This window comes from Perissodus microlepis, chromosome 16 (genome assembly GCF_051167445.1).
Source record: "Perissodus microlepis isolate ML-2025 ecotype Zambia chromosome 16, ASM5116744v1, whole genome shotgun sequence".
Taxonomy (NCBI): domain Eukaryota; kingdom Metazoa; phylum Chordata; class Actinopteri; order Cichliformes; family Cichlidae; genus Perissodus; species Perissodus microlepis.
The window spans coordinates 19,465,668-19,492,976 of NC_140476.1; the positions used below are offsets into that span (position 1 = coordinate 19,465,668).

Sequence of the window (27,309 nt, forward strand, 5' to 3'; positions counted from 1 at the left end):
AATAACTGACTTTACAATTAGTTATTTATTTATTTATTTTTACACTTTTTTGGTTCCCTCACTTTCTCGTGGCTTCTGGGGGCTTGGCTTTATTTCACCAATTCTTGGTATTATACTGTTTACATGTTTTTGAGTCTGCCAGTTGCAAGTACTTTTATTTTGTTGTGATTGATTTTCAGTAGCAGGCACAATATTAAATATTTTCACCATCTTGGTTAGTGATTCAGCGTGAGAACATTTTCTAATTTGCACCGCAGACCGCTCACTTTTGTTTGTTCTTGTTTATTAACCAAAGTCCTGGAGAAATACTGAAATTTTGACCTGATGATAGAAAAATAGAACACAAGTATGTATTTCATGAAATCCATCCGATGCATGTGGAGATTCATTCTAGTACTCATTCTCATGCTGATGAGGAAGAGCAACAGGCACTGATACCCTGTGAGAAAAAGGCGACGTTAGGTGAGAAGGCACATACTATTTACGAGCTGTCCTCATTGTTCGGCATATGTGCTTACGTTCCTTTTTGGCATGCAAACACACACACATACATACACATGCACAAGCAAAAGACGGGCGTAACGGAGTAGTGTGTACAAAGTCCACTGTCACCCATTCCTACCATCTGCTCATGGGCTTGTGATAAGCAGTTGTAATTAGAGATTTAAACTCCTGTCTTCCTCTCTTTCTGTTTTCCCTCTCTTACACAAAACCAAACTCATAAATCTCTCCCTTTCACTCTCTCTCCCTGACTTATGCTCACTCTCCCTTTCAGTTTTTCCCCTATATTCACCCAAGCAAGCACTCCCCCCCCACCCCACCCGCTCTCCTTTTAACTCTCTCTCCCCCCCTCTCTCTCAGATGGGATGTGAGTGGAGGATTTTAGCCTATTGGTGTAGATCTAGAGAGAGATGGGAGTTGAGTTCTCTCTGGCTTTCTCTCTCTGAGTGTTTCAGATCTCTGCAGCTGAGACCAAATTGTCTCTGGATTTTATTTGCTATCTGCACAGAACCACAGGGAGAAGCTACACTGAGGTACAGCGTTAAATGTCTAATGCTTTTCATGTGTTGTGTTGTTTAGTGACTTCAGAGCTCCTCTGTCTCGGTCGGTCACATAAGGCCCGATGGCATACTGTTGGGTCACCAGCAAATATTTGGATGAATCAAAACTATGATTGTGAATAATTTGCCCTTTGCATGAATGGAATTTCCTAAGAGTACAAGTAATCTACAGAGGGTAAAATGCCTGCTATAGTTTGATTTGACTTAGATGTTTATACATATTTTGAGTTTCTTTTTGCTTGTAGGTATTGCCTTTGTTTGCTGTCTGTAGATCGGCCTTTGTTTCTATTCATTTTTTTTGTCCCTCTTGTATGCTGTTGTTTGCCTGGAGATGTTCCATGTGTGCTAACTGGCAGAGCAGAAAAAGGGAAACAGGTTTGTTGGCTTGTCAGCTGCAAACACAAACACGCAGCCCTCCAAAAAACCTTTAGGGTACCGAATGTCAACTGGGAATTGCCCCAGTTTCAGATGACCTTGGGCGACTTTCACCTAAGCTCTATGTGGTTGTGTGATGTGTACAATCAGAGCCTATGTGTAAATATTTACAGAATGTGAGGGAAAAAATCAGGAAAGAAAAAAGAAGTATACTATAGAGGACTGGAGAGCCAGGAAAAATAGGGGTGACAATGGGTGGTGAATGGATTTTATGGAGTGTAAAGCCTTTTCTTGGTGTGACATAAGATAGCTCAGTATCCGACAAGATGATGACTCTGGCTGTGTAGAATAAAAAAACTGCTTTTGTTTCTCTGGAGCTCACAGATGGTCTCATTCAGACTGAGAGTCTACACACCCCAGTGTGTGTGTGTGTGTGTGTGTGTGTGTGTGAGAGAGAGAGAGAGAGAGAGAGAGAGAGAGAGAAGACTGAGTGCATGCGGGTTAAACTTGTTGGTGTTAAACCCTTGGGATGATATGATTCAGAGCTGTTACTGATAAACACAGTGTAAAAAAAATCACTCGTGATGTACAAGGAGGACCACTTGTTTTAGTCACAGCGTCCCTTTCAACAAGCTGTATCTGTGTCTGTGTGCTATTCCCATCTGTCCTGTTGCTCAGCCAGACTGTGGGCCTCTCTGTCTGGCAGTATCAGAGGTATCATTCTCTTTAAACTCAAAAGACTGTCTCCACCACGTTACTTTAACAGTACCATTTTTCCAGCAGTTATATTCCAGACTCTTTTTTTTTTTTTTGCTGCTTCTTTTCTTTTCTCTGTGGAGCATTACTAAATGCTGTGTAATCCGCACAAGGGCGCCCAGTTGCCTGTCCTGTGGTCAGCTGTTGAGCCACATGGTCTCAAGACTTAGTCACCACCCTCCCTGATAATTATAGGTTGATTTATGAGCTCGAGGAGGATGATGATGAAGAGCAGGAGAGGGTGGTGGCTGAGCAAAGACCTTTTGCTGCAAGCGAGGTTTTTGATGGATTTGCTGCTATCAGAACTCCAGTGGTGCTCAAAGAATATACAAACCACCAACTGTTTCACTCATGTAAAGTAGCCCACCGGCTGTGTTGCAATGCTGAAGCCCCATGGCTTTGACAAGATTTAAATGACACCTTTTTTGTATGATTAAGGGGCGAACCGCCTTTCAAGAGAGCTCTAGGAGAGAGTGTCTGGTTCTGAAAGTCAACGTTATATAAAATGGAGAAAGGTAAAGGTAGAAGATGATGCCACCACTTAGATATCTTTTCCCTCCATCTAATAAATGAATTCAGAACTAGAGAGTCTCACTATTTCCTCACAGCACGAAGGCCCTGGGTTTGACTCCACCAAGGAGGCGGGGCCTTTTTGTGTGGAACTGACAACAACTGTTCCCTCTGAGTCTGCACGGATTCTCTCCATGTACCCCGACTTCCTCCCACAGTCCAAAGACATGCATGGGGTTAGGTTGACCAAAGCCTGAATGGGAGCTTGAATGGTTGTTTGTCTTTCCATGTTAGCCCTGCAACAGACTGGTGATCTGTTTATGGTCTGCTTGGCCTCTTGTCCTGTAACAGCTGGCGTAGGCTCCAGCACAAATTTGACCCTTGAACTGGATAAGTGAGAAGGGATGGATGGATGGATGGATGAGTGAAACTCTGTCTTTCAACACCTCCAACTGGGAGATGGGATGATTAAACATCTTTGTCTATATTTTTTGTGCCTGTCCACCAGCTGATATCTTCATAGGAACTGCACGGTTATCACGCTCACTGAAATTCCTTGGCGTTACTCTGACAGAAAGCCTCCAAGCCTCCTTTTGAAAAACAAACAAACAAAAAAAATCATATCTTCACAGACATTGAGTAGATAGATGAATTTCATGCGCCTGAGGTCAGAGGACAGACAGCTGGCTGGGCAAACAAAAGAGGGGGTAGAGGGGGTTCATCTGGGAATGCCATGGATTAAATTGGACTGCTGCCAGCTGTAATCCAGAGCAACTGTGCTATTTATTTGAATTACGACTTGAGATGGAATTGTGCAATATTAGGAGTATGTTGTAAAGAAAAGGACTGTTTACTAACATGATCAGGATTGAAAAGATTCCTGATCTATGATAATTATTTCATTATTTGTTTGTTTCTTTTGTTTGAACAACAGTAAATCCACCAAATTCCCACTGTATTTTCAGATTAATGACAGTTAAAAAAAAAAGAAATAGAGTTATTGCCCTCTCCCTTGCCAAAGCTTTACTCCAGCTATGAAACCTTGGTTGTATTTGGATGTGCTATAATAATAGCAGCTAATAAATCCAATCAGAAATCACATTTTTCATATTTCTGGTACTCGGTACAAATTTCCTAAAAAATTGGAAGCAAAATTTTTGGGGAAAAGTGCTTTATTCTTCATCTTATAGATCATAAGCCTGAATTGGAAAATAAGCTTGAGAATGGGATGAAACCGTCTGAAAACTGTTATTCTTATGAGTAAAACCCGTAGGATTGGACAGCTGCTTCAAACAGCAGCTAAAGTTAATGACAGGTGGTGAAAAGCACTCGTGGCATCAGCAGCAGCAAAAGCGTGTTTTTAGGAGTGGAACTCCTGCAGCAAGCTTTGGATTGGATCCAAACCTTTTGTCTGAGATTTCCCCCCATCTGATGAAACAATATCATCAAAGCAGTCTGCATGGGTTCAATGCTAAACAGGTGCAGCAGCTGACACAAAGGTTGACTAAGCCCTAAGGAGATGGAGGCTGTCCTCTATGTGATCTCACTTTATATAGAAGACTTCCTCACAGTAATACAGGCGTGACGCTGCTGGTATGTGACTGGTGGCCTTGCAGACTTTGTTTCACTTCCTATAATTGGACACTGTGTCATAAAGGGACATCAGTGTCAGGGTCGATGTCTGGGCTTGCCAGGACTTGCTTTTGCTGCATGTATTTATGAATTACCTTTCATCAGCTGATCGAGTGATGAGGGTAGGATAGCTTTATCTTATGTGAAAACCACAGTTAACACTGCTGGATTTTTCCCCCCACAGAGAGAAAAGAACAACACATAAGTAGCCTGCAGATACTTTAATGTTATGAAGGTAATTTAGGAATGGGAGCTGAGATCGCTCGATTGTGTAACATGGCTTGGATGGTGCAGAGGGAGGATGATGAATGCATTTCTCAGCAGGAAAAAACAAGTAGGATGGAAAGAGAGGCTGCGAGAACAGCTCATGAAGCAGCTGTTTCGCTCGCCTGTCTGAAAATTGTTTGAAGGCAGGTGCGTAAAATGTGGCTACTCCATTTCTGCCATCGTATGGACAAGTGGACCCTCCGCCGTTGCACATAAATAATTGTCCACCTACCAGGTTCTTTTGCCTGTAGCTACAGTGGCTGATATTAGAGCGCTGAGTGTGAGTGCATCAGCAGAGCCATGCTAATGATTTGAACAGGATTGGTTAAGTATTCCCTTTAAAAATGCCGCTTTGATCTATTCAAGGAGCCATGGGGGGAGTTTTTGCTGAGATGAAAGATAATATCTAGCTGTGATGTTTGTGTGTCTGATTTCAAACATGTCATCACTCACATTTAACCTTAATCAAATTAAGGCATTGGCTAATGAGGCATGATGCCCCATTTGACAATGCTACAATACACTCCTACTTCCATCACGCTGATCTCCTGAAGATCCTCGTTAGACTGCTGTCCACAGAATGAAAGATCGAGGATTATCGACAGAAGTGAGGCAAAAGAAGTGAGGCAAAAAGCAGAGTGTGTGACCTAAATTCTTGAGAAAAAGAATCACTTACAGCAAAGCTGGAGTGAAATGAAGGAGAGAGGATTTGAGGTGAAGGATAATGTGTTTGGTAAAGAGAAAGTGTGGAGGAAAGGGTGATAAAAGATCCCAGTTAGTGTTATCATAATATCTGTTCATTTCTGCAGGTACAGATAAGAGTTCTGAAATGAAGGAAAATGTCTCTGTAAAGCAATGTCTCATACCATAATGTGGAAGAAATTGCTTCGGGATCACACATGCACATACTCCCAGAGTGTTTGTGTTAGTACGTGTGTGTTTTAAAAGTGTGTTTTTTTATTTTTTATTTTATTGATCTTGTAATTGCATCCCTTTGAAAAACCACCAATCCAAAATGTAATAACCTCTAAATCGTTCCCACCTGCCTTCTTTGTTTTTACTTTGTCTCCATGTTATAACTCCCTTACTCTCTCTTACATTTTCCAGTTGACCTTACACCAGACTACAGAGTGTGTAATTTAATTAAAGCCATAGTCGCACACGATCTGTGGCAGGAGGTGATAATAGGTAGTGCAATAAAGGATTTTAAGTACAAGCTAAGTGTTAGAAGTTCATATCATTGCCTATGTAGCCTGAACAGCACAGGCTGGTATAGGGAAGTGTTGACATTATTAGGGATCACTGAGACAGTGGAATATTTAAAGGTAAACATTTCAGAGAGACTGATTAGAGGAACATTTTGCGGCTTTGTGAGGGTGTCTAATCTTGTCACATGAAACACATGATAACTATTAATTAGGTAAATGAATTAAATCAGCTCATTTTTCTTGTCCCTGTCTAAGCAGTTCATTATGAAAAAATAAATGGATTCAAATCCCTGCAAGAAAAGTCTATCTGTCACACAGCACTTGCATTCAAAGGTGTTGACCTTTATAGTAATTGGAAAACAAACTAAAATCATGTAGTCACGCTTTATGTATTACTAAAATTAGGGATAATTAAAAATAGGATTTGTTTAAATCTTTCTTCAGATAAGACATACGGTCTAATTTCAAATCAGCATTTAAGACTAACAAGCTACATTACATTACAGACATATGTAGCATAAGCTAATAATAACACCATTGTTAAAACTACTACGATGGAGAAAAATTGCTATGCCTTTTTATGCCATTAGCATAAAAAAAAAATCTTTATATTGCTTTAGTCATTGGTTGCTTACTTTAGACTTTAGATTCAAGATTTTTCAAATGTTCATTGGAAATAGTGCTAACTAGCTAATTGCATGAACTACCCACAACACTGGAGGTTTGCTATTTTTCTAAAACTTCCTGAGATGTTGTTTACCCAAAATACTTAATTTGCAGCTCCTTGGGCTTTCAGCATCACAACCTCAGAACAATTACATTTATAAGTGAAAACAGGTGTGGTCATGACTACAATTTTTAAATTTTTGTTAAGGTAAGGCAACTGGAACATTTATAATGCCATGGCATCACTTGTAGCTAGGTGCTAACTTTGTCAACATAGCTAAATTCATTATTTACCATTAAATTAGGAGTGATGGGATGTAACTGGGTGATAATGAAGTGAGACAGCAGGTTTTTTTTGTCTTTGTGCTAAAACTACTGTACTGTTATTAACAAAGTCTTGGGATGACAATATTGCTCTAAAATAACAGCTAGCTTTCTAGCCTTACTTAGCCAGTTTGAGGAAATATTAAATGGGATTAACAGCAATGAGTTGTTGTGCAATATGTAAACCTTCATTTTAGTGTCTTCCCCTCACTTAATGTAGGCTTATAGTATGCTTTCTGCATATGTATGTGTAAAATACAAATTCTTATTGCGCAACCTCTCAGGGTAATGGATCAGTCAATTTGTAATTTAGGTTAATTATGACAATAATTACTTTAATAAGCTCAAACAGTAGGTACTGTATTGGTGTTTGGGTAAGACCCCCCATTAATTATATGAGCAGCAACTCAGAGATTAAGAGTGACAGACTAGGACTGATGCAGACAGATGGAGAGATTATCCAGGAGGAAAGCACAGGAAGCTAATTAAAAACAGCTGATATGCAACAAAGAGGAGATCTCCCCTTTCAGAGGTACCCTCCTCTCTCTGTATCTACTTTAAGCATTTCTATTTTTCTTGGTATTATAATTACTTTCCCCCATGTTGCTGTCTGCTTTGTCTTTCTCATGATTACAGTCTTTTCAGTGACTGTAGATGTATGATTTTTTTTTAACCATTACTGTCTCTGATTTTTAACTTTATTCCTTCTTATATGTGTTGTTGTTACATACCTTTAGTGGCTCTCCCAGTTCTGCAGGTGAGAATTAAAGCATGTGTGCTTGGAGATGAAGGAAGATAGATTTAGAATATTAAATCAGCAGCATGGTGGGTAGGTGAGTAGAACCTAACAGTGAAATGGCTAAAATAAGGCTGTAATGGACATGTGGAAATTGTGAAAAGATGCTTTGAGAGAAAAACAAATGTTAACAAGGGGAAATTCCAAGGTCACTGTGGGGATTATTGCCAGTGGAGCTCTGTAGTAATGATGGTGATAGCCCTTAACTATTCATCACCACCACATTACAGGACTAAGTGTTTGGGTTTATGTGTGTGAGCACATTAAGGGGTTTCAGACACACCTGTGTGTGAGCATTTAACCTCCATTATATTTTTTCGGTGTGTCTGGCTCCAAAAACACAGCTCATGTCGCTCTGTTTTGTCTCCTTTGTCTGGCAGTTGGCTTTGTAGCCGGTTTCTGTCTTTATGGGTCTCCTTGGCAAACTATCCCTGTTTGGCCACAAACTCATCAGGGCACACTACATGAAGCAAATCCAGGCGCCTCCCCTCTCCTTGTCCCTCCTCCTCATTTGTCAGAGCAGCATAGTGGGGAATAGAAAGAAGGGGTGGATGATTGTGAGGCTAGGGGTGTAACTACACCCCTCAGATGGAGTGAGTGGGCTGGGCTCAGCGAGGTCTGGAGAGGGGGAGGGACACAGAGGGAGATAGAAAGACAGATGTAAAAGAATGATCAGCTCCAAGCGGCATAGTTACCATGGCTACGGGGAAGGGGAAGAGGATGAATGAATGACATCACAGTGGCGGGGAGGTGAGAGAGTGTGAAATTGATTTGGAGCACGGGCAGGCTGCTCTCGTAGGGTTTTCGTCAGGCGGACACATTTCTCTCGCCTGCGTGCCGTGGTGTCTCCTGTGGACGAGCTCTCACTGGTGAGACTCTGCTTTTTCTCTCCTTCTAACACTTCTTGTTCATGAGCCTGATGGTGAGTGTGATTTTTGTTTTGATATCAGTCTTCAGGTACTACAGCACAGAATGAGAACACGCATGCATGCGTTAAGGAGCATGGGTGTCATGTGTGTCTTTGGGAATGAAAGGAAATGCATATGGTGTGCCATGCAGTTGTCGTGGGTCTAAATATACCACGAGACACTTAGTTTAGTGTGTTATTATGGCTGGGAATGAACAGCTGATCGTGCAAGAAAGATTTCAGTGTAGCGTAAGATTTCCGTGCTGTCATGAGATCTATTTGATTACAGATTTTCACACTTTAAAGCTGTTGAGATTGCATCTGTTGTCATCTTGTTGCTGATGCTTTCAGCTGTTATGTCATTTTCATTTAGTTCCTTGAGGTCACATCTTTGTTGCCTCTGTTTTTAGCAGTGTGAAAGAGACGTTCAGAAGCCAAACCTGGTTTCTGTTCAGAAAGCACCTCAGCCGCGGAGCTGTGGAGCTTTTCCACCAATGGAGAGTGAACTTGACTCTTAATTTACGGGTGGTCTTTCTTAGCAGTGCACCAATGTGCTGCGAGTTCGTTGGCAAAGCTGGCTTTGTGATTAATGAGGAAGTTGACCTGTATTGACCCCTGAGAGACAAACAGACAGAGTTGAAGGGCAGGGGTTGGAGGTCACAGTAAAGTCAATCAAAGTCCTTGCTCAGTTTTTCTTCCTGTTGGTCAGCATCCAGAATGGTGACAGATAACAGATTACATTAGTGATCAAAGGATCAACATTAAGTGATTTTGAAAGCATAATCCATTATCCACGCACACCGGTCCACATTTTTGTTGTAATATGCCTAGTCCAGATGGTTTGTTTCACATCTTTTCAGCTGTTGCGTGTGTGCTGTCTATTCTTGTCTGGAGAGAATATGCAAAGAGGTACAGTGCATTAGCAATGATCCTTAACAGATAGTATTGTATAATTCAGCCACTGAATGTAATAGTTTAGAAGCAAAAGGAAGAATACTGTACTTAGTTATAAAAACAGCAGGAAAGGCTGAATTCCCCAGACAATATGCCTGTCCGGCATCAGCACTGTTGGTAAGCTCAAGGCATCAATTATGAATAAAGAGAGGATGAATATACATGAGGCTCTTTCAGACAGTTTAATGTGAAACTGATAAAACTGTCACTGGGATATGCAGACAACTATACCGTAGATGTGGGTCACACTGTGTTTCTATGTGTTAAAGATGAAATGGTATAAAAATTTCAAATCACAGTTATAGTGGCCAAAAGGATCGTGGTTATTAACACAGTCACGGTGTGGTTTGAATGTGTCGGATAAGTTTAATGTTTTTTATGAAACAAAAAAGTTTCCTCGGTTCAGGTCTGTGCAGTTTATTTTGTGTATTTTGTGTCATTCTGTATGACATCTGAAAGTGCGAGATGGACCCTTCAGCCCATTTATTCTAAATCTATTTTTAACAAAAGAAACAACTGAGCAACCACAGAACAAAAGAGCAAAGCAAACAAAACAAACACTTCTCTAAATCAAAACATGGAAATTCATACGCTTCAAAAACATGTTTTCATACAGAGAAAAAAGAAAATCGCATGTGTGAAAGCCACATCGGCTTTTACAGTGTTGCAGTCTGCCTTTGCCTTCATGCCAAATTCCTTTGATGTTTTTACAAACACAGAGAGACAGCGTTTTTTAGACTCTTATAGAATATGAACCTTTATTGTTTTCCATTTATTTTTTCTTTTCTTTAGCATGTGCATTAACACCATCTATGCTTTTACATAAAGAGTTGTTAAGACACACACTGTAGGTAAATGATGGATGTAGCTTGTGCATCTAAAAAGTCAAGGTACTGAGGATACAGCTTAAACCTTCATACTTTCTAAAGGCCAGCAGGTGGCATCTCTGCTAACTGGAAAAAGAAGACAGAATCAATCAAGATTGTGAGGATCTAAAATGTTGGGCTCAAATGAATGGGTGACATCATGGTGACTAGATGGACCTCATTTATATACAGTCTATAGGCTCACCGGATGGGAGTAGCTAGTATGGATGTTAAGGTGCTCCACTGCAGACAGTATACAGTTGTACTGTCAGTCTCTTTTAGGTCATTTTAAAAGTTCACCTGAGTGAGTGTGAGGCTGCCGGCATTCTGGAAAGCATCACCTGAGACAGAATGCTTGCCCATGAAGGATGTCCAATCACTCGCTCTGAACACAAAACTGCCCTGTAGCAAAACAGTACCTAAGATAGTGCTTTTGTTTCAGTGTTGTGAGCAGATAATCTGAAGTCAGATCTAGGCCATCCCACTCTGTTACTGCATGTTTTCTTGTGTCACTTACACAGTGTCTTTAGGGTTTTTTTTTCAATACCTTGCTCTTAACTTTGGGTCTCTTCTTCTCTGTTTATGACTACTACAAAGAAGTAAGAGTATGGTGGTTGCTTAGCAACATGAAGAGTTGTGCCTATACTGTACCTGGGTGATATAAGCATATTTATTGTGTAGCCTGCAGTCTACAGTTCCTCGTTGGGTTTAGCTTTGGAGAGAAATCAGATTACTGGATAACTCTGACATATTGTTCGTTTATGTTGTGGGAAGCTGCAGATGACTGACTGCTGACAGTAATCCTGGAACCTACACAGTGAGCTTAAAATAAAATTACACCTACAAACTTGGTAATGCAGCATTAGCTTATCAGCATGGTGGTGGCATGTCTCCATAATAATATTAGTAACAATAATAAGTTATTTTTGTACAAGAACCAGTGTCATCATTTAAAACATTGATTCATTAGATATATGATGCTTCTTCTTGCATTCATTTTACTTGGATAGCGGCAAAAGCAGCAAAGTTGGTGGGATTTGGTTCTTTCACAGGATTCTGTGTAGTGCAGCGGAGCTGTTTGTGCAATGAAAACAGACAATTTCTTGATCAAAATGTAATTTTTTGTGTGTGTGTCTTTTTTGTTTATCCTTAATGACAAAAAGTGAATCAACCAGTATTTTTTCTTTATCGTCTTTACTGACAGAATTACAGTATGTAACGCTATTGTGTTGTGTCGGCTGATCGGTTAACAGAGACAAATAACGAGTTTTTGTGGAGCATCATGATTGCTGCAGCATGTTTATGTGATCATACTGACATATTTACATAGTGACTTGGACAGTTCTCTTATAAACTGTCTCACTCTGTCTCTCTCTTTGTCATATAATCTCTGTTCCACACATTTGTATGTTCCACACAAAAGGCCTGTTCACTGCAGGAGCTTTTACAGAAGCTCCTGCAGTGAACAGGCCTTTTGTGTTCTTCTCAAGATTTACAAGGATTTGAATACTACTGTATTTAATCCATCTCAGTTGGCTACTCTAACTTGTGTGTGAATGGGTGTATTAGAAGCACAACACACAAATATAGCTGCACAGGTTTCTTCTCATTACTTTTATGGTAGACTTACAGCTTCCATTTAAGCTGTTTTGCAAGAGTAGAGTGAAATGCAAAATTTGTTAACAAACATGGAAATGGTTCAAGAAGCAACTTGATTAGATTTGCATTAAACTGGTGAAGCTTCCAGACTATAATTATGCTGTGGTTGTTAATAGTGCAATCACACTAGGGGAAACAGTGGTTGGAGAATGCAGTAAGACCCAACTTATTGAAGCTGTGAGCCGTGAACTTGCTGCCTCTGAAATGGTTGCTTCGAAGCTCTGTGGACGCTCACAGTCAGCTGCAATAAAACGACAACAAGCTATGGTATCATTGTGCTATCAGTTAGAGATGAGTTACATGCAATCTGTATGCAATACAGGCAACACAGGTCGCCTTCCACCAGCTAATCTGTGTGATCGCTCAGAGTTTGTGTATGTCACATGTTCAGCCACTGGGTGACCAGCTGGTCAACGCAACTACCTGTAATCGGTCACCAATACCAAAAACGTTTGATGCAATCAGGCAACCATTGATTTTCCTTATATACAAGAAGGTTGCTGTCCTATTTACAATCTATTTTCCTATTGTGCCTGCAACACAATAGTATCCACGTTATTATTCCCTGTATTTCATTGGAATCACAGCTGTCTTTTTCCATCTCCTTTTTTCACCTCTACACTCCTGCTGTCAGTTTAAAGTCAGTTACGTAACATGAAATAATGATACAATTATAAAAGACTTCAACTGGAGTGAACAAAAGGTGCGCTCTTTTTAGAAATGGACTCCTTTCCTTCAATCTGATTGCATCTCAAAGTGACAGCCTGTCACTTTTTCAGTAAAAGTCTGTTTTGTAAAATGTGTTTGTTTACTTAAAGTAGTCACATGATGCATGTGATGTAGCGTCGGCCAGTGCGTTAATATATATCCTGGAGGTTTGTGTGTGTAGCCCTACCCGCTCTGTATCATTGCCAAAAAACAGCTGGTCGAGCGTTGTTGTGATAACATGAAGCTGAACTGTGATGTAGATTAGTAGATGAAGCCAACTGCGCGTGAGTCACTGTGAGTCACTCACACAGTGTTGTGTGTAAGACACTAGTCACTCATTCAGCTGGGGCAGATTGAGAGCAGGTGAGAGTAGGATGCTGTTTCTTCACTAAGTGCTGCTTGACTTGGAGCTGTTCACATGTTTGCTTGTACTTTTCTTTTATTTGTCTGGTTATTGATTGTCTCTCGCCGAAGCTTTGTGTACCCGCGTTTGTTTGTTGTGCCAGCTGCTTGGCGCTGGGAGGATAAACAAAGTCAGAGCGAGAACTGGACTCCCTTCCAGTTTTAGGGATTGTGTAGTGGGGGAGAGGAGGGAAAGGGAGGGATTTAGAGAGAGACTCATAATTACAGGCAGAAAACGAAGCCTGCACGAGAGGAGAGAATCTAACTCATAAGTTATTAATTGTTATAGCTCTCATCTGTCTCTGCCTTTGTCATGTACTAATTTATGTAATTTGTCTTTCAAGTCCTCCTCACTCTGACAGTTTTTTCCCTCGCCTTTCTCATGTTTCTCTCGTTCCTTCTTTCTTCTTCTGGCCAGCAGTGATAATGAACTGTATCAGTCTTTCAGCAATCAACGGACTAGATGATGCTGAAGTGATTACTGCAGTCTTTTGTCATTTGTTGACTCTTAAACTGTGAAATTACAAACAATCCTGTTTACATGGCTGCCACTTTAGTCCAGCCAACCTATGCCTCAACGTCAGAATAAAAAATAGCTGCATGAATCTTGATCAACCACTTAATCAGAATTTTCTTTTGTCTTGATTGTCAGTTTCTTTGGACTTCGTCTAAGGCGAGAGAATTAGACTTTCAGAGTGGGGAGCTTTTTACCATATTTGAGGGCGTATCGAGCTGACTGAACTCCCAAACAGATCGTGTTTGTCTTTATAACTGCCTACATTCACGATACAACTGTAGCTGAATAATAAATTAATGGGGATGACACACGTGATTGGCAGGGAGCTCCAAAGCAGATTGCAGGTCTTGTCACACTGGTGGGTGACTGTTTCAGATCTTTGAAACAAACAAGTCGTCATATGGGTTTGAACATTACTATAAACATTTTATTTAATGGCTGTAATGCTTTGATTCATATAATCACTCAGAAAATGCCTGAATTTTGGTGTTGACAGCAAAGCAAAGGATTTTTATGTGCCTTCCTTTGAAGAAAAAAATTGGGGTTTTTTTGTTTGTTTTTTTTTCACAAAAAAATGTTTCCATTTTCAAAACTGTTTCATCTATGATTTTTTTTCTTTCTGGCAAAAAATAAGTTGCTCTTCTATACAAAACCAGCTGATTAGTCACTACCAGGTGAAAATCAAAAGGTTTGTTATTTTGCATCGTATACCTGTGTGTTCATAAAATACTCCAGCAAAAAAAATTCAGAAAACAAGATTCAGCATAGTGTGAGCCAGCAACTGAACACAACAGGCATTATTTTGTTTGTGCTTGTTAGTTTAAAAATGAATGGGTCAAAGATGAAATTGCCTGCCATGTCTGAAGCCCATAAATCTGATTTATAAGAACAATTCTGCAGTTGTGACTGTTAGGTCAGTGCCTGGGAGCTGCTGAAGCTCACAGGCTCAGCATAGCTTGTTAACACCTGTCTGTTATTGAGTCACCCTGGCATAGCTGACTGGTACTGGGACTGATACCATTTTGCCTTCATCTGTTCGACCTCTGTTCATCATTGTATATTCAATTTGTTTTCCACTAATGCACTGTGACAGGCCGCAATGTCCTTGAAATAATTGAGGCAACCTTTTATGTCACTGATGCATAGTAACAAACTATCAAATGAAACAAAGTGGTGCTTTAGTAAGACCAGTAACAGGATAAATGAGAGAGGATAATGCTGTTTGACCTCTTTTCTGCATTTATAGGTAGTTTCTCTGTGATCTGCAGCATTGTGCAGAGAAATGCTTAAATCTTCCCCCTGCAGGCAGCAATCCACCTTAGAATTAACTAACATTGATGCTATGTTATTAACTGGTATTAAGAATATTAGATAGTCTGCCATTTAATTTAAACCTGGCTTGAGCTGCTACTGTGTAATGATCAGATTGCACAATTATTCGGTTTAGAAGGTGATTCAAAAAGATTTAACACATAATGTGTGTGGCTTAGGAAATGTTAGTGTAGTTATTAGTTCAGTAATTTGTCAGTTGTATTAGTGTAGCTGTCTGTAATCTTGTCAAAAAGTAACAAAAATATTGTTTGAGGAAATTTAGCAAATTTCTCAGTGCTGTTTAATCTTCTTGTTATTTTAAAATATTATTTTAAAAGCGAAACATGGGCTAAAGTATTTCATGTTTGACAACAGTAGACATAGATCTATACCCATATGTCTCTCATTGCTTTAGTAGCAGTTCAAGAAAACCAGCATGAGTACTGCGCCATGCAGGAGATCAGTTTGTCTGAACCGTGTAGACATTCGATGAAATACTCTTGAGAAGGTAGATAGGACAGGCGTTTCACCTTCTAAATGATGTAGCTGTTTGCATTGCCAATGAATATACGTTGACCTTTTTGATTACATTTGAGTGTAACTTGGTATGTACTCTGTCAACACCAATATTGATACTAATACTAATCTTACCATAAAACCTGCAGAAAAAAATGTGCATAAAAAATATGATGAAAATAACTCAGATTGTAGCAGATTGTAAGAGTACACACAGAATACAGAGAGAAAAATATAGAAAGCTTGGGCAGTATGTTAGAAATTGTCTACTGGCCACCATCAACAACAGACAGTTGCAGTTTTTTGATACATGTGCAGTGCCACCCACTCCCCCATGCATGCACATGCATGAATGAGCTTGCCGCAAAAAAATAAATAAATAAACTCACATACTTGGGATTATTTTTGTATTAGACCACACAAACGTGATAGACTGAGGCACCAGATGGTAAACCCTGGCAACATTTGGTCACTGAAGAGAAAAGTGTGAAAAATGTGTACTTCCAGATTGGCTGGCCAGAAGTTACTGGAAGTTGCCGGTTGATGCTGAGTAAATCAGTCACAGAGAGGGTCCTGCACCAAAAACTTCTTTGTGATTGCTTTGGCCACTAGCAGAATGCTCGAGTCACCTGTAGTTTGCTGGGAAGAGGCCAACTTGTCCACAAACACTTTCTAACTGAGTAGAAGTGAAAATTGAAAAAAACGGTTACCGGAAAAAGAGCCTTTTCACTTTCAAAGGAAAAGTTGCACCTATTGAAACATGCTGGCTTTAGCAGTAAGCAGCTCTAAATTTGAAGGTAGAAATTCTCAGATTCCAGTTTGTGACACACTTTCTCAGGTTTCGCTACCTCTCTGTGGTTATTTCTTAAGTGGTTGTAGACAGATCTTCCGTTAAAACTATGGGTGACTACAGCAGTCTGTTAGCAAGCAAAGCAGTGGGGAGTATAGCAACCACTCACAACTAGTGGGGAATAATTGTTTTTCCCCAGGGACCAGTGGTTGCCAGGAGGTCACCAACCAGTCTCTAGGAACTAGATGAAGAACACCTTGAAGCTTCTGAATGAACAAACAGATGGGGTTAACAAATATCATTAAGTTAATGGTGATGCGCACCAAGTTAGCAGCTAGCTTGTCTATTATGGATTGAGCTCAATCCATAATAGTCTCAATCAGTGTCTCCACTGTCGTTCTCCACAACCTAAAGGAAGAATCTTGCTCCAGTATTCATCAATTGTGCTCTACAAGTTAATTATTTTTCATGCCCTCACAGCACAAGTCGGCAATGGGCTCGACCAATTGTCATGAACAATTATGACCAAACCTAATATAGAGGATTTTAAATTGAATCCCAAATGAAGAAAGTACTGTCAGTAGCACAATTACCATAAATTAAAAATGATACCAATGTAAGAAAAACAGGACAGATTAGCAAAATGATAATAACACTTTGTGCAGTGAAAAATATCAACAAAACAGAACAAAAAAATATGATTGCAGCTGTTAAACAGATAATTTTAAAAAATACACGAAATAGCAAATTATGTTTGGTGTACATTTACTTGAGCACCTTGTGTCAATAGCATGATACAATATATGGGATTGTAAGTAGCTGGAACGGATTTACACAAATAAATCTATCACATGGAAATGAGAAATACTGAATTCACAGTCTCCTTTAATATATAATACCTCACACTTCACGGTGCTAAGTGCCTTTGGCTTTGCCTTAATTAGGAACCTTTCCTGCACCTTGGATCCTTCACCACTGAACTCAGTTGAAGAGATCACACGTAAGAACAAATGTACTCACTCTCTAGGGTGTCAAGCACAAAATTCATGGTGGTAACACAGTTGCAGCATTGATTGACACCTGAGGGTGATGATGGCAGAGTGACCGCTGTGTCAAAGTGAATGAAATTTATGATCTGTGCATCAAACGCTGCCTTAGTGAAAACCTGTCAGTGCTGCACAGAAGAAGAAGAGAGCCTCAGTCTCTACCAGAAACAGCATGTGCTACAGTGTGAGTGACTTTGAAACAATAAAGACATAGATAGATAATGCCAAGAAAACAGATTGTGGATAGTTACACAAGTGACTGCAGCCGTGCTTTCCTTTGACAGAGATTTAGATGGCTGTTATATACAATGGAGTCCTTACATCTGTTGTTTTTATCTCTTTTCTTCACTCGCTGCTTACTTGTGGCTGCAGAGAGATAGAAATGATCATTACGTGTCACCAATTTATTGTCCCGTCTCTGTTGCCACAGACTTCCCTTCTAGGGTGATGTCTCACTTTGAAACTCTGTTTTACAGTACCTCATGTTCCAGTTTTCCAGCAAGCCACCGCTTTCTGATACGGCATCTTAAGTCTCTATTACTGCAGGCGCAGATAACATGCGCCATTAATGCTTAAAGACATTTAGATGGGAACGCATGACATTCCCCTGTCAGAATGTACTGCTGTGCGATCTCCATTTCAAAAGTGATAATGGGATAGTCATTGTGTTATCCCAAAAACACTTTACTACTTGGCTTGCAAGTGCAGTAAAGATGTGAATTTGTCTGTTGTCTCTGTGTTTGTGTGCAAACACATGTAGCAGTACGATTGAATTACTCTGCATAGTGCAGTCTTTGCACACACTCGAACACAGGCACCTGATTTTACTCCGGTAGTTGTTGTAGTAGTTGCTCAAGCTGTACTTTGCATACGATGCAGCGAGCAGTTGCTTTGACCTGATTTCCTATGACAGGAATTACTCGAGTATCCAGTCTGACACACATACACACAAATCGAACTCCCAGTGTGTCTTTTCTTTTCCCCCAGTCTCTTTCAAGTTTGCTCTGTTACTCCTCACTGTTCGCCACCAACGCGGAGTGAACCTCACCTGCTTCTCACGTGCTTTAATCCCATCTCTGCTCGCTCATATCTGACAGCGAATGTGCCTCAAAATCTCACACGGGAAAATCAGCATGTTATTCAGGCTTTAGATGTGTAAGCGCCACGCCACAGATTTTTAAAACGTGCGTCGCAATCCAGATTGATTCACACACTGCACACCCTGTTAACCTCTACTACTATCATCCATTTTTTTTTAAGTGTGTTTCAGCTTCTCTCTGTTCTTGTTCTCGCTGTGTCTCTTCTTCCTCCTTCTTTCTCACATTCCCATCCTGCACAAATCCCTTTTTAACACAAAGCTTAGTAAATGCAAATCAGCCTTAAAGGACAGAATCATAGAGATCGCCCTACAGACACACATAGTCATATTGCACCATGCCCTGTGGTGTGTTGCTGCATGATAAGTGCATTATAGTGGCGTCTAAACGTACTGCGCTCAAGCTCCAACGTTCTATAAACTATCTTTATCGGTAGTAAATTTGAGGCTAGTTTAAGACCGCTGATGAACACTTAACCTGTCACCACACCAAAAGCCGCACTGCAGCAGCTTCGCCTCTCTTTCTCTCTATGTCTTTAGCTGTCCTATCAAATTTAACACTCCCCTCTCTTTTTGCCTCTTGCTTATTTTTCTTTCTCTTGCTCCCCCTGCTGTGTCTGCAATTCTTCAGTTTAATCAAACAGCCCTCCTCACAATCTGTCTGTCTCGCTCTCTCTGCGTTATATCTATAATATAGCTCAATGGATCCTTTCTTGCCGCCTTTTTTTTTTTTTGGGCTGAGAAGGTAGAGGATAGTCCAAAGAAGCGTGCATCTGTATGAGTCACTGCATATGTGTGTGTGTGTGAAGAAAACCAGGAGGGGGGTGTGTAAGGAGGCGAAGAGCATTGCGTCATTGGGGGTGTGTTGAACAGGAGGTGGGCTGAGCCGGCTGCCAGTCAGTGACGCCAGTGGAGCACGTGTGTTGGCTATGGCTGGGAAGACGTTGTGCAGCGGTTATCCGGCTGTAGGCGAGAAGAGCTAGAAACAGCCGCAGCTCCGTGTTGCCGAAGGGGTGACCGAGAGAGTGCATGTCTGTGTGTGTGTGTGTGTGTGTGAGAGTGTGTGTGAGAAAGCGAGAGATGAACCGTATGCATGTAGATGCTGCATGAGCTGCAACCGGAGCTGCTACTGGTGGTGGTGAATAATGCAGACAGGGGAACAGAGTTTGGATAGCATGCAGTGAGCCAGATTAATAATGTATCGTGCCGGTTATGAGCTCTGCTTTAGTTAGTTTTTCTGGAACCTGTAGCTGCCTACTATCTGCCTGCTTTCCTCACTCACTGACTCCCCCGCATACCTTTCTGCCTGCCTGCCTTCCTACCTGACTGTTGGACTGTCTGACTTGCTCAGAAAATGTCTCACTACCATTTCATCAAATGTTGTAAGTAGCCATTCAGCAGTTCTATATTTATGCATGCAAGTAGACTTGTCAGCCATGGGTGTGTGTCTGTTGCATTAGCACTTACTGTATGTTCAAGCTGCCATACTGTATGAGTTCACATGCTTAAGAATTCTGGTCATTTGCTGCAGACGCAGCAGCGGTGTGGTCTAAACTTCAAATGGGTATTTGTGCCCCCCCCCCGTGTGTGTGTGTGTGTGTGTGTGTGTGTGTGTGTGTGTGTGTTCGTGCAGTAAGTGGGTGTGTGAGCTTGCTGCAGAGAGCTGCTGCAGATGAGTGAAGTTGACCGGTGAATGCGGCAGGTAGCAGCAAAACGAAGGAAAGGAAGATGAAGTAAAGCCACAAAGATGCAGCTCCCACGAGTGTCTGGCATATTCACATCACACTAACAGATTCACAGAGAGAAAGTGGTTTCAAGGAGAGAAAGACAGATGGAGAGAAAACTGATGGTGGTTTAGAGGAGCACGGGAGAGAGGGAGGGGATGGCATTATTGGGAAAGGGATGGAAAGAGTGACATAAGGAATGTGGCCAAATTTTGAGTGATAGATGCAAATATTTGAGAGGCAACAGCAATGAAGACCGGAAAAAGGGAGAACATAGGAGGAAAGATAATTGAGTGCTATGATAGAGATGATGCAGACTGTCAAAGTCTCTCCTTCACTCTAAGAACCCACCTTACCTCTTAATCATCCACATCCCCTCTCCTACATATCCTGCATATTTATGGTGTCTGCAGCTTGCAGACACCATAAATGTGTAACTGTGTAACTGTGTAACAGTTAAATGTGTAACTGTGTATGTGTATGTGTGGTATTTTGCAATTTACAACCTCCTGCAATGGTGTTTGTGTTATTAGCCAAAGCCTGCTGGAGCCTGCATGGGATGCTCTACATTTAATCAATAACTGATAGCTTGGAGATGGGATGGCAGAAGAAGAAAGCTCGCGCTTTCTTTCCCCGTCTCTCTCTCTCTCTCTCTGTATATCCACTTAATCCATATCCCAGATTCATTCAGACCCATTTCCGATTAGTCCTTTCCTGGTCTGATGTATTTGTCCACAACCATTCATCACATAGTAGCAAGAGTCAGTGTATCTTGTTATTTTGACCACTTAGTGCAGACGTTATGTCCTAATATTTGACAATAAATTGGAGGTTATTAAAAGGTGATGTGATGTGCACGAAATTTTATGTGGAAAGTGAAGTGCACCTTACTAGAAGCTGAACAAAAATGTTCAGTTTCTAGTGATATACTCTCCTCGTTTTTAGCCTATTTTTATACCCATCTATCTTACATGCTTTGTACACCTACAGTTCATGTGTGGGCTGTCTGCCCTAATATGTCATCTTATTTGTTGTCTGTCATGGACTGGGAGTTTATGGATTTGTGTGACTGTAACCTTGAATGTATGCTTAATAGATGATGTATTGGGGTGACAAAGAGTGTGGACAAAGAGGATACAACCAAGGAACAAGCAGTAGGAACAGTGAGGACAGAGACTGAGGCAAGAAACAGTCAGCTGATCAGAAAACGATAATCAATATTATTGGGGGGGTATTAAAAAGTTCAAGTTATTGAACAAAATCTCAGTGTGATCTAGATGTGACTGTTGCTGCATTTGTTTTTATTTTACGTAAAAATGATTAATTGTTGTAATCAAGGAAATAACATGCCACTTCTTCTCCTGGGTTTGGACTGAAAAGTATTCTGAGGTGTGCGCATGTGTATGTGCAGGTGTGATGCACTACACGTGTCGGGTCTTGATGGTCTATTTCATCTTTTTCTTCTTCTTTTTGATCTTCAACTCTGCAGTGAATGAAATAGATACGATGAAACAATACACACCAGTGTCAAATTAAAGGAAAAAACCCTTAATCCTTGAACGCCTACAGCAAGGTCATCCTCTGATATGTCGTAGGAGGTATTTTGATGACACTGTTAAGATTCACGTGTATCTTAAATTATAATGCATATAAATTAATGCAAGATTGCTCAAATTGATCCCTTTTAACCTATCATGAAGCATTCCTTTCCTGATGGTAGTGGTCTCTCTCAAAATTATAATGCTCCCCCTTCCGTAGATCATGAAGGATCGCTGATTGGTTTAATAAGTATAAAGTTAATATGAATCACATACTGTCTTCACAGCCAATACCTCTCAGCCAAATTGAAGATCTATGTGAGACTTTAGATGAACGACCATCATGTGAGGGGATATCCTTTGGCAGAGTGATGTTTAATTCCCCACAGAAGAGATATAGAGACTCACTGAATTAATGTCATGTTGCAATTAAGCTCCTCTGTAGGCATGTGGTGACCCAACACCTTATTAAAACAATTTATGATGGTTTTTTCCTTTAATTTGTCACGTGTGCATATAAGAACAGGAGAAAAATAAGGCAACAACTGTGGGACTGAGAATGCAAGACTGTGGAGACACATTGTCGTATATTATTAGAAAAAGCAGTAGGTTGAGTGTGTTTCTGTGTTTCAACCGTTAGCCGTTCCCAAAATAAAATACAGTTGAAGCACCTGGCATGAGCAGTATAATAATGACCCCCACCCACCACTCCCGTCTGGAACTTGAATACAAAAGAACGCTTTTTTTACATGTCTGTCCAGAGCAGATGGCACTGATGTATTGTGAAGGAAGTGTGTGTGTGTGTGTGGGGGGGGGGGGGGGGGGGGGGGGGGGGGGGCAGGTGTTTAAATGAATGTGTAGATGTATATCAAACAAAAACAAACAAAAAAAGCACACAGAAGCATCTTTTTGTCTGCTAGGACGTCTTTGTTTCTGCCTGATAAAAATCCGAACACACCTCGGCCCCTTCGAATGACAGCTTCTGGTATACTGTAAAAAGTAACAGCAATGTACTTACGCCTCGACAGTTAAGGACTTCTTTAATTGTTAGGTTGCTTTTCACTGTTGAAAGAAAAGCCCCAGTTTACAGTCTCAGAAAGTTGGCTCTAGTGCCAAGATTCTCAGGTGGTAGTGCAAGTGCTGGACTGGGGAACAAATGTGCATAGCTCTTATGCATATTACACTTATATGAGATAACTTGCAACACTCTCTAATGTGTAAAAACAATGGAAAACTAACATCACAGATACAAAGTAAGAAACAGACAGAAATAAAATAATAATGTGTGTCTGATACTGTTATATCCTCTGACGGTAAAGTGTGACCGGTCACAGTCTGGAGCTCTGGAAAAATAAGATATTTAAGACCTAATAAAGTTGTGACAAAGAAACAGAAGGTGTTGGAAAGCATGCAGTGCTTTAAAAGTGCCCTGCTAACAGTATTTTTCACCTGCTGAAAACACTGATGTGTGCTCAGTCACCCTAAAAGAGAAGCAGACAGATGATGGAGAAAAAGAGCGCTACATCAGTGAACAGACAAAAATACTCAAAGTAAGAGAGAACTAAATCAAAAGTGGGCAAAGAAGAAAAAAAGACAAGCACAATAAAAGAAGAGCAGTTTGAGAAATGTAAGGAGTGGGATATAACATGCCCAAAGAGACATAAGTTAGTGAGTCATTGTCTGTGCAAAGACTATCTTGTCTTCATGTTTTGCTTGTCCTCTGGGCTGACTATGACCTGAATTTGTCATATTATCAGTGCTGTCATGACAGTTCGTCTTCTGTTTGCACTTTAACTTACTTTGTAACAAATTATTATTCCTAAAAGTGTTAGCATCTTTTGATTTTTTATATTTCTACATGAGCTCTTTTGGTCTTCCGAGGCTTGGCCCTCCTGCTGTAGAGTCCCACTACTTTACATCACCCAAGCAGACCAGAATAAGTTTAGCAGCTGCCTTGTGATGTGATCTGTTTGGCTACGTTCCACTGAGAGGCAGATAGATTATGCACAGTCAGAAGAATTGATACACTCTGTTAGGACAGAAAAAAACAGCACATAAAATATTGTGGTATCTCGCACAACCCACCCCAGGGCTAAACAATGAGCAAATATCCTTCACAGCCAGGATGCTAAACGACTGCCTGCACACAACTGGGCAAAATGCTGACACAAACAAAAAAGGATGCAGCTTGGTTTAAAAAAATGTTTTTAACAGCGTAAATCAGGATGCCATCATTCGCAAATTATTAAAACTGTTAACTAACTGAAAATTACCTGAGAAAATCATGTAGTCATTAAATGCCCGCAAAGGTCAGGGCAGGAAGATTGGAAAGGTCGTGTAATGAAAACAAATAAAAAAAATTAGACTAATTAGTAAAATGATTGGCTATAAAAAGAAAGAGCATCCCAGAGAGGCTGATAGTTTCAGAAGTAACGATGGGAGGCTTTTACCACTTTGTGAAAGAGCGAGTGGGAAAATTGTTCAGCAATTTCAGAATACTTTTTAAAATTTAAAATCAGCAAAGAATTTATTCTTTTATGTGCAAAGTTAATAGCTGTACTAAACAAAATAATCACACTTACTCTGCACTAATTGTTTGGCGTATGGAGTGCAGCATATTTTCTAGAATTATTGTCCTCAGTGAATTATAAATAAGCATAAAAAGCAGCTCTTGATTTGTTTCTTATATTTTATTTTTGCTTTTGTGCCTTAAGGCAAAGCTACACAGATTTTTTTTTAATGTTTTTCTCTTCTTTGTTAAGCACATTAAGTTTACATAATAAAATGTGCTTTATAAATAAAATTGATATAAAAATCTGATATTTAGAGCACACATTACCGCTTCAACACACTTGAGGACATGGATGCTTCTTATTATCTGAGACATGTTTAATAAATGAATAAATAAATAAGATCTCAGTGTGCTAACTACTTTTTTTTAAATGTAAGGCATTCTGGATAATAACTTTCTTCTAATTTATTCTGAACAAGTAAAATTCATAAGAGAACATCTGTGATGTTTGGAAGTGAAATGTTTTGAATCTCCATTCATCGTCATTACTTTTTAAAGGGTGTGTTTGTGGTTTAACTTTCCTCTCGCTGGGGTGTTGATGATTTCTTCCAAATGATTGAGTAGCAAAGTAAGCTAAGACCAAAATACACATATTTAATTTAGGGCACAATTTTTTTTGGTTCAGTATCTTGGTGAAGAAAGCTGAAGAACTCAGCTGACACTGTTTTGTTGCTGTGAGTATTTACAGTTATTACATAAAGATATCCTCCACTATGACCCAATACATCTCTTTAACCTCATTATGCTAGACTGAAAACAAGATCACAGGCCAGATCCGATCACTGAGCACCTGCCCATATTCATTTGTTATCCAAAAATAGAACTACATCAGCTGGTGATTCAGCATAAGAGCTGCTGAGGAAACAAGCAATAAAGCAATAACAAATTCTGCTATTCCCCCTGTGATATCACTTTCCCTTCCAATGAGGGAGACAGCTTGGTCTGTGTAGCAGCTGCTACTGATAGACGCTGGAGTTTGTACAGCTGTGGCCGGATGAACGTGTCAAAAAAAAGGGAAAAAAAAAGATTACTAGAACAAATCAAGGTGAAAATATGACAGTTGAAAAATGACAGTTCTGCTGCACACTGATGATATGTTCATACTTTTCAGCGATGAACTGTGAAAAGGTTTATACTTGACATTTTGGCCGAAAACGTACCCACACAGAGTGCTTCTTTGACATGATATGATTGAGTCAGCGTACACTCTCTGCTAAAGCTGAACAAATGTAAACATTGCATACGTTTGACCTAGCAGTCTCTATCGAGCTGGCCAAGTACAAAGCTGTGAAGCCGTGTGGGTGATAAATCCTCGACTGCTTTTGATGAAGTGTTGTCTCCTTATCTGAGTAACACCGGCTATTTTCTGACCAAGGCTCGTTTGCATATCATCCAAAAAAATCAACAAGTCGAGCCTGAGACCACGGCCCTAATAATAAATCTGGAGGATTCAGAGTATCCACGCAAATCTCTGCTTGTCAGGAACAAGACTTAAAATAAATGACATGCACAGCTGCATCTTTAGGTAAATTTGTTTCTGTTTTTAATCAGAGAGCATTCTCTCATTTACTGTGTAAACTATCATGGCAGACTTACCCATGTGGGGCCCATGTGGGCACTGTAGCAATTTTGCTCTTTTGTGTGGGGTGTCTGGGGCCCTCCACAGTGGGCCCACACCGGCACCAATAGGACATGTTTAGCAGGATAGTGTTTTCACTCACTCACCAGATTGTCCTCCTCACTGAAGCATGGACAGCTTGCATTCAGAACTTGAATAAAAACAAATCTTATGTAAAAAAAAAGACAAATGACGCAACATAATTTTTTTGAGCTAAAACATTACTAATGTTATTTTGCTGTTTCTGGCTTTCTCTCTTTGTCTCTAGGTTGCTTCCAGCTATGTAACGTCTTTCGCCAGAACATGGAGATAGACCAGTGTCTGCTGGAGTCTCTTCCCATTGGCCAGCGCCAGAGGCTGGTCAGGAGGATGCGCTGTGAACAAATAAGGGCGTACTATGAGAGAGAAAAGAGCCTTCAGCGCCAGCAAGGTGGAGTCAAGGTTCGAGCCCTGCCCACGCACCGCAAGAAGCACCACGTCCGCTTCAGGCCCGCCGATATTATACAGGATGCCATCGTTCATCATAATGACAAAGAAGGTGTGTGTTTGGATTTTTCTGCGAGTGGGCGTGTCTGCTTCTGGTTAACACGAGGGTGACAAGAGGGTAGCAGAGATGGCAATACCTGATTCAGAGAGCTAGATGACATAAGAATGTTCTTCAACAGATAAAGAAAGAACATGTGATACGGCTGTTTGATTGGCTGATAGTTAATAGTCCATCAAAGCATTTAAAAATGGTTAAAAACCTTTCTTGTGGCTTCAGAATGACTGTGATTTTACTGATGTCTGCGAAAAGCGCCGTTGTCTGCCCTCCTGTGTCGGTTTCTGTGTCTGAGAATGTTTCTTTGTTCCTGTCTGTGTGTGTGTTTATTTATCTGTTACCAGACAGAGAAAAAGGAGTCTGCAAGCTTTCCTCAGACAATAAAAACACACTTCTGATGCTGACATCATTCTGTCACAAAACAAGCCTCTTGAAATTTAAAGGGTATTCACATTTTACTCCAAAAGGCACATCTTTTTGTCCAACCTTACCATTTTACTTTTTGTTTATGACAGTCACTTGCCAGTTACCGACACATCTGTCTGAGCATATCTCCGTCAGTCCTTCCGGCAGACTTTGCAGGTCACTGTGTTAATCTCTGCTCCCTGGCTGCCAGTAAGATTCAGCTGGGGTCTGTGGGAGCAGCTGGTGTGCCACTGCTAAAGCCAACCTGAAAACAGGGTTCATTGGCTTGGCATGGATCGCATACTCCTCTGCCTAATCACCTAAGCCCCACCATGGTGCTCAAGTGGTACCAGGCCGCCGTTTGTCTTGCTATGTGAGGGCTTTGTGACCATTTGGTGCTCAAAACAAGAACTGGCTCCAAATGAAACAAAATAGTAGATTCATGCAGAGGCGTCTGTAGATAAGGGAACACTTCATATCTTTATCTTTGAAGAAAAATACTGCCTTAAAGATTCATCAGCTGTTCTTTTTATGCTAGCCTGTC

General features: G+C 40.5%; 1 protein-coding gene across 6 annotated transcripts in view; it reads left to right on the forward strand.

Annotated features, from left to right (window-relative positions):
* Nucleotides 1-941: 941 nt before the first annotated feature.
* The window catches only part of myo16 (myosin XVI), a 101,973-nt gene continuing 75,605 nt past the window's right edge, over nt 942-27,309 (forward strand). For 2 of the 6 annotated variants that reach the window (XR_014802898.1, XM_084954658.1), the window contains exons 1-2: nt 19,248-19,749; nt 26,088-26,357. Coding sequence is in view for 1 of the 6 variants with exons in the window: in XM_084954658.1 (XP_084810784.1) it covers nt 19,722-19,749; nt 26,088-26,357 (298 nt within the window). In the remaining 5 variants the exon portion in view is untranslated. Of the gene's footprint in view, nt 1,035-8,232; nt 8,518-19,247; nt 19,750-26,087; nt 26,358-27,309 lie in introns of those variants that run through there. The other 4 variants (XR_014802901.1, XR_014802900.1, XR_014802899.1 and 1 more) reach the window with 4 other exon arrangements.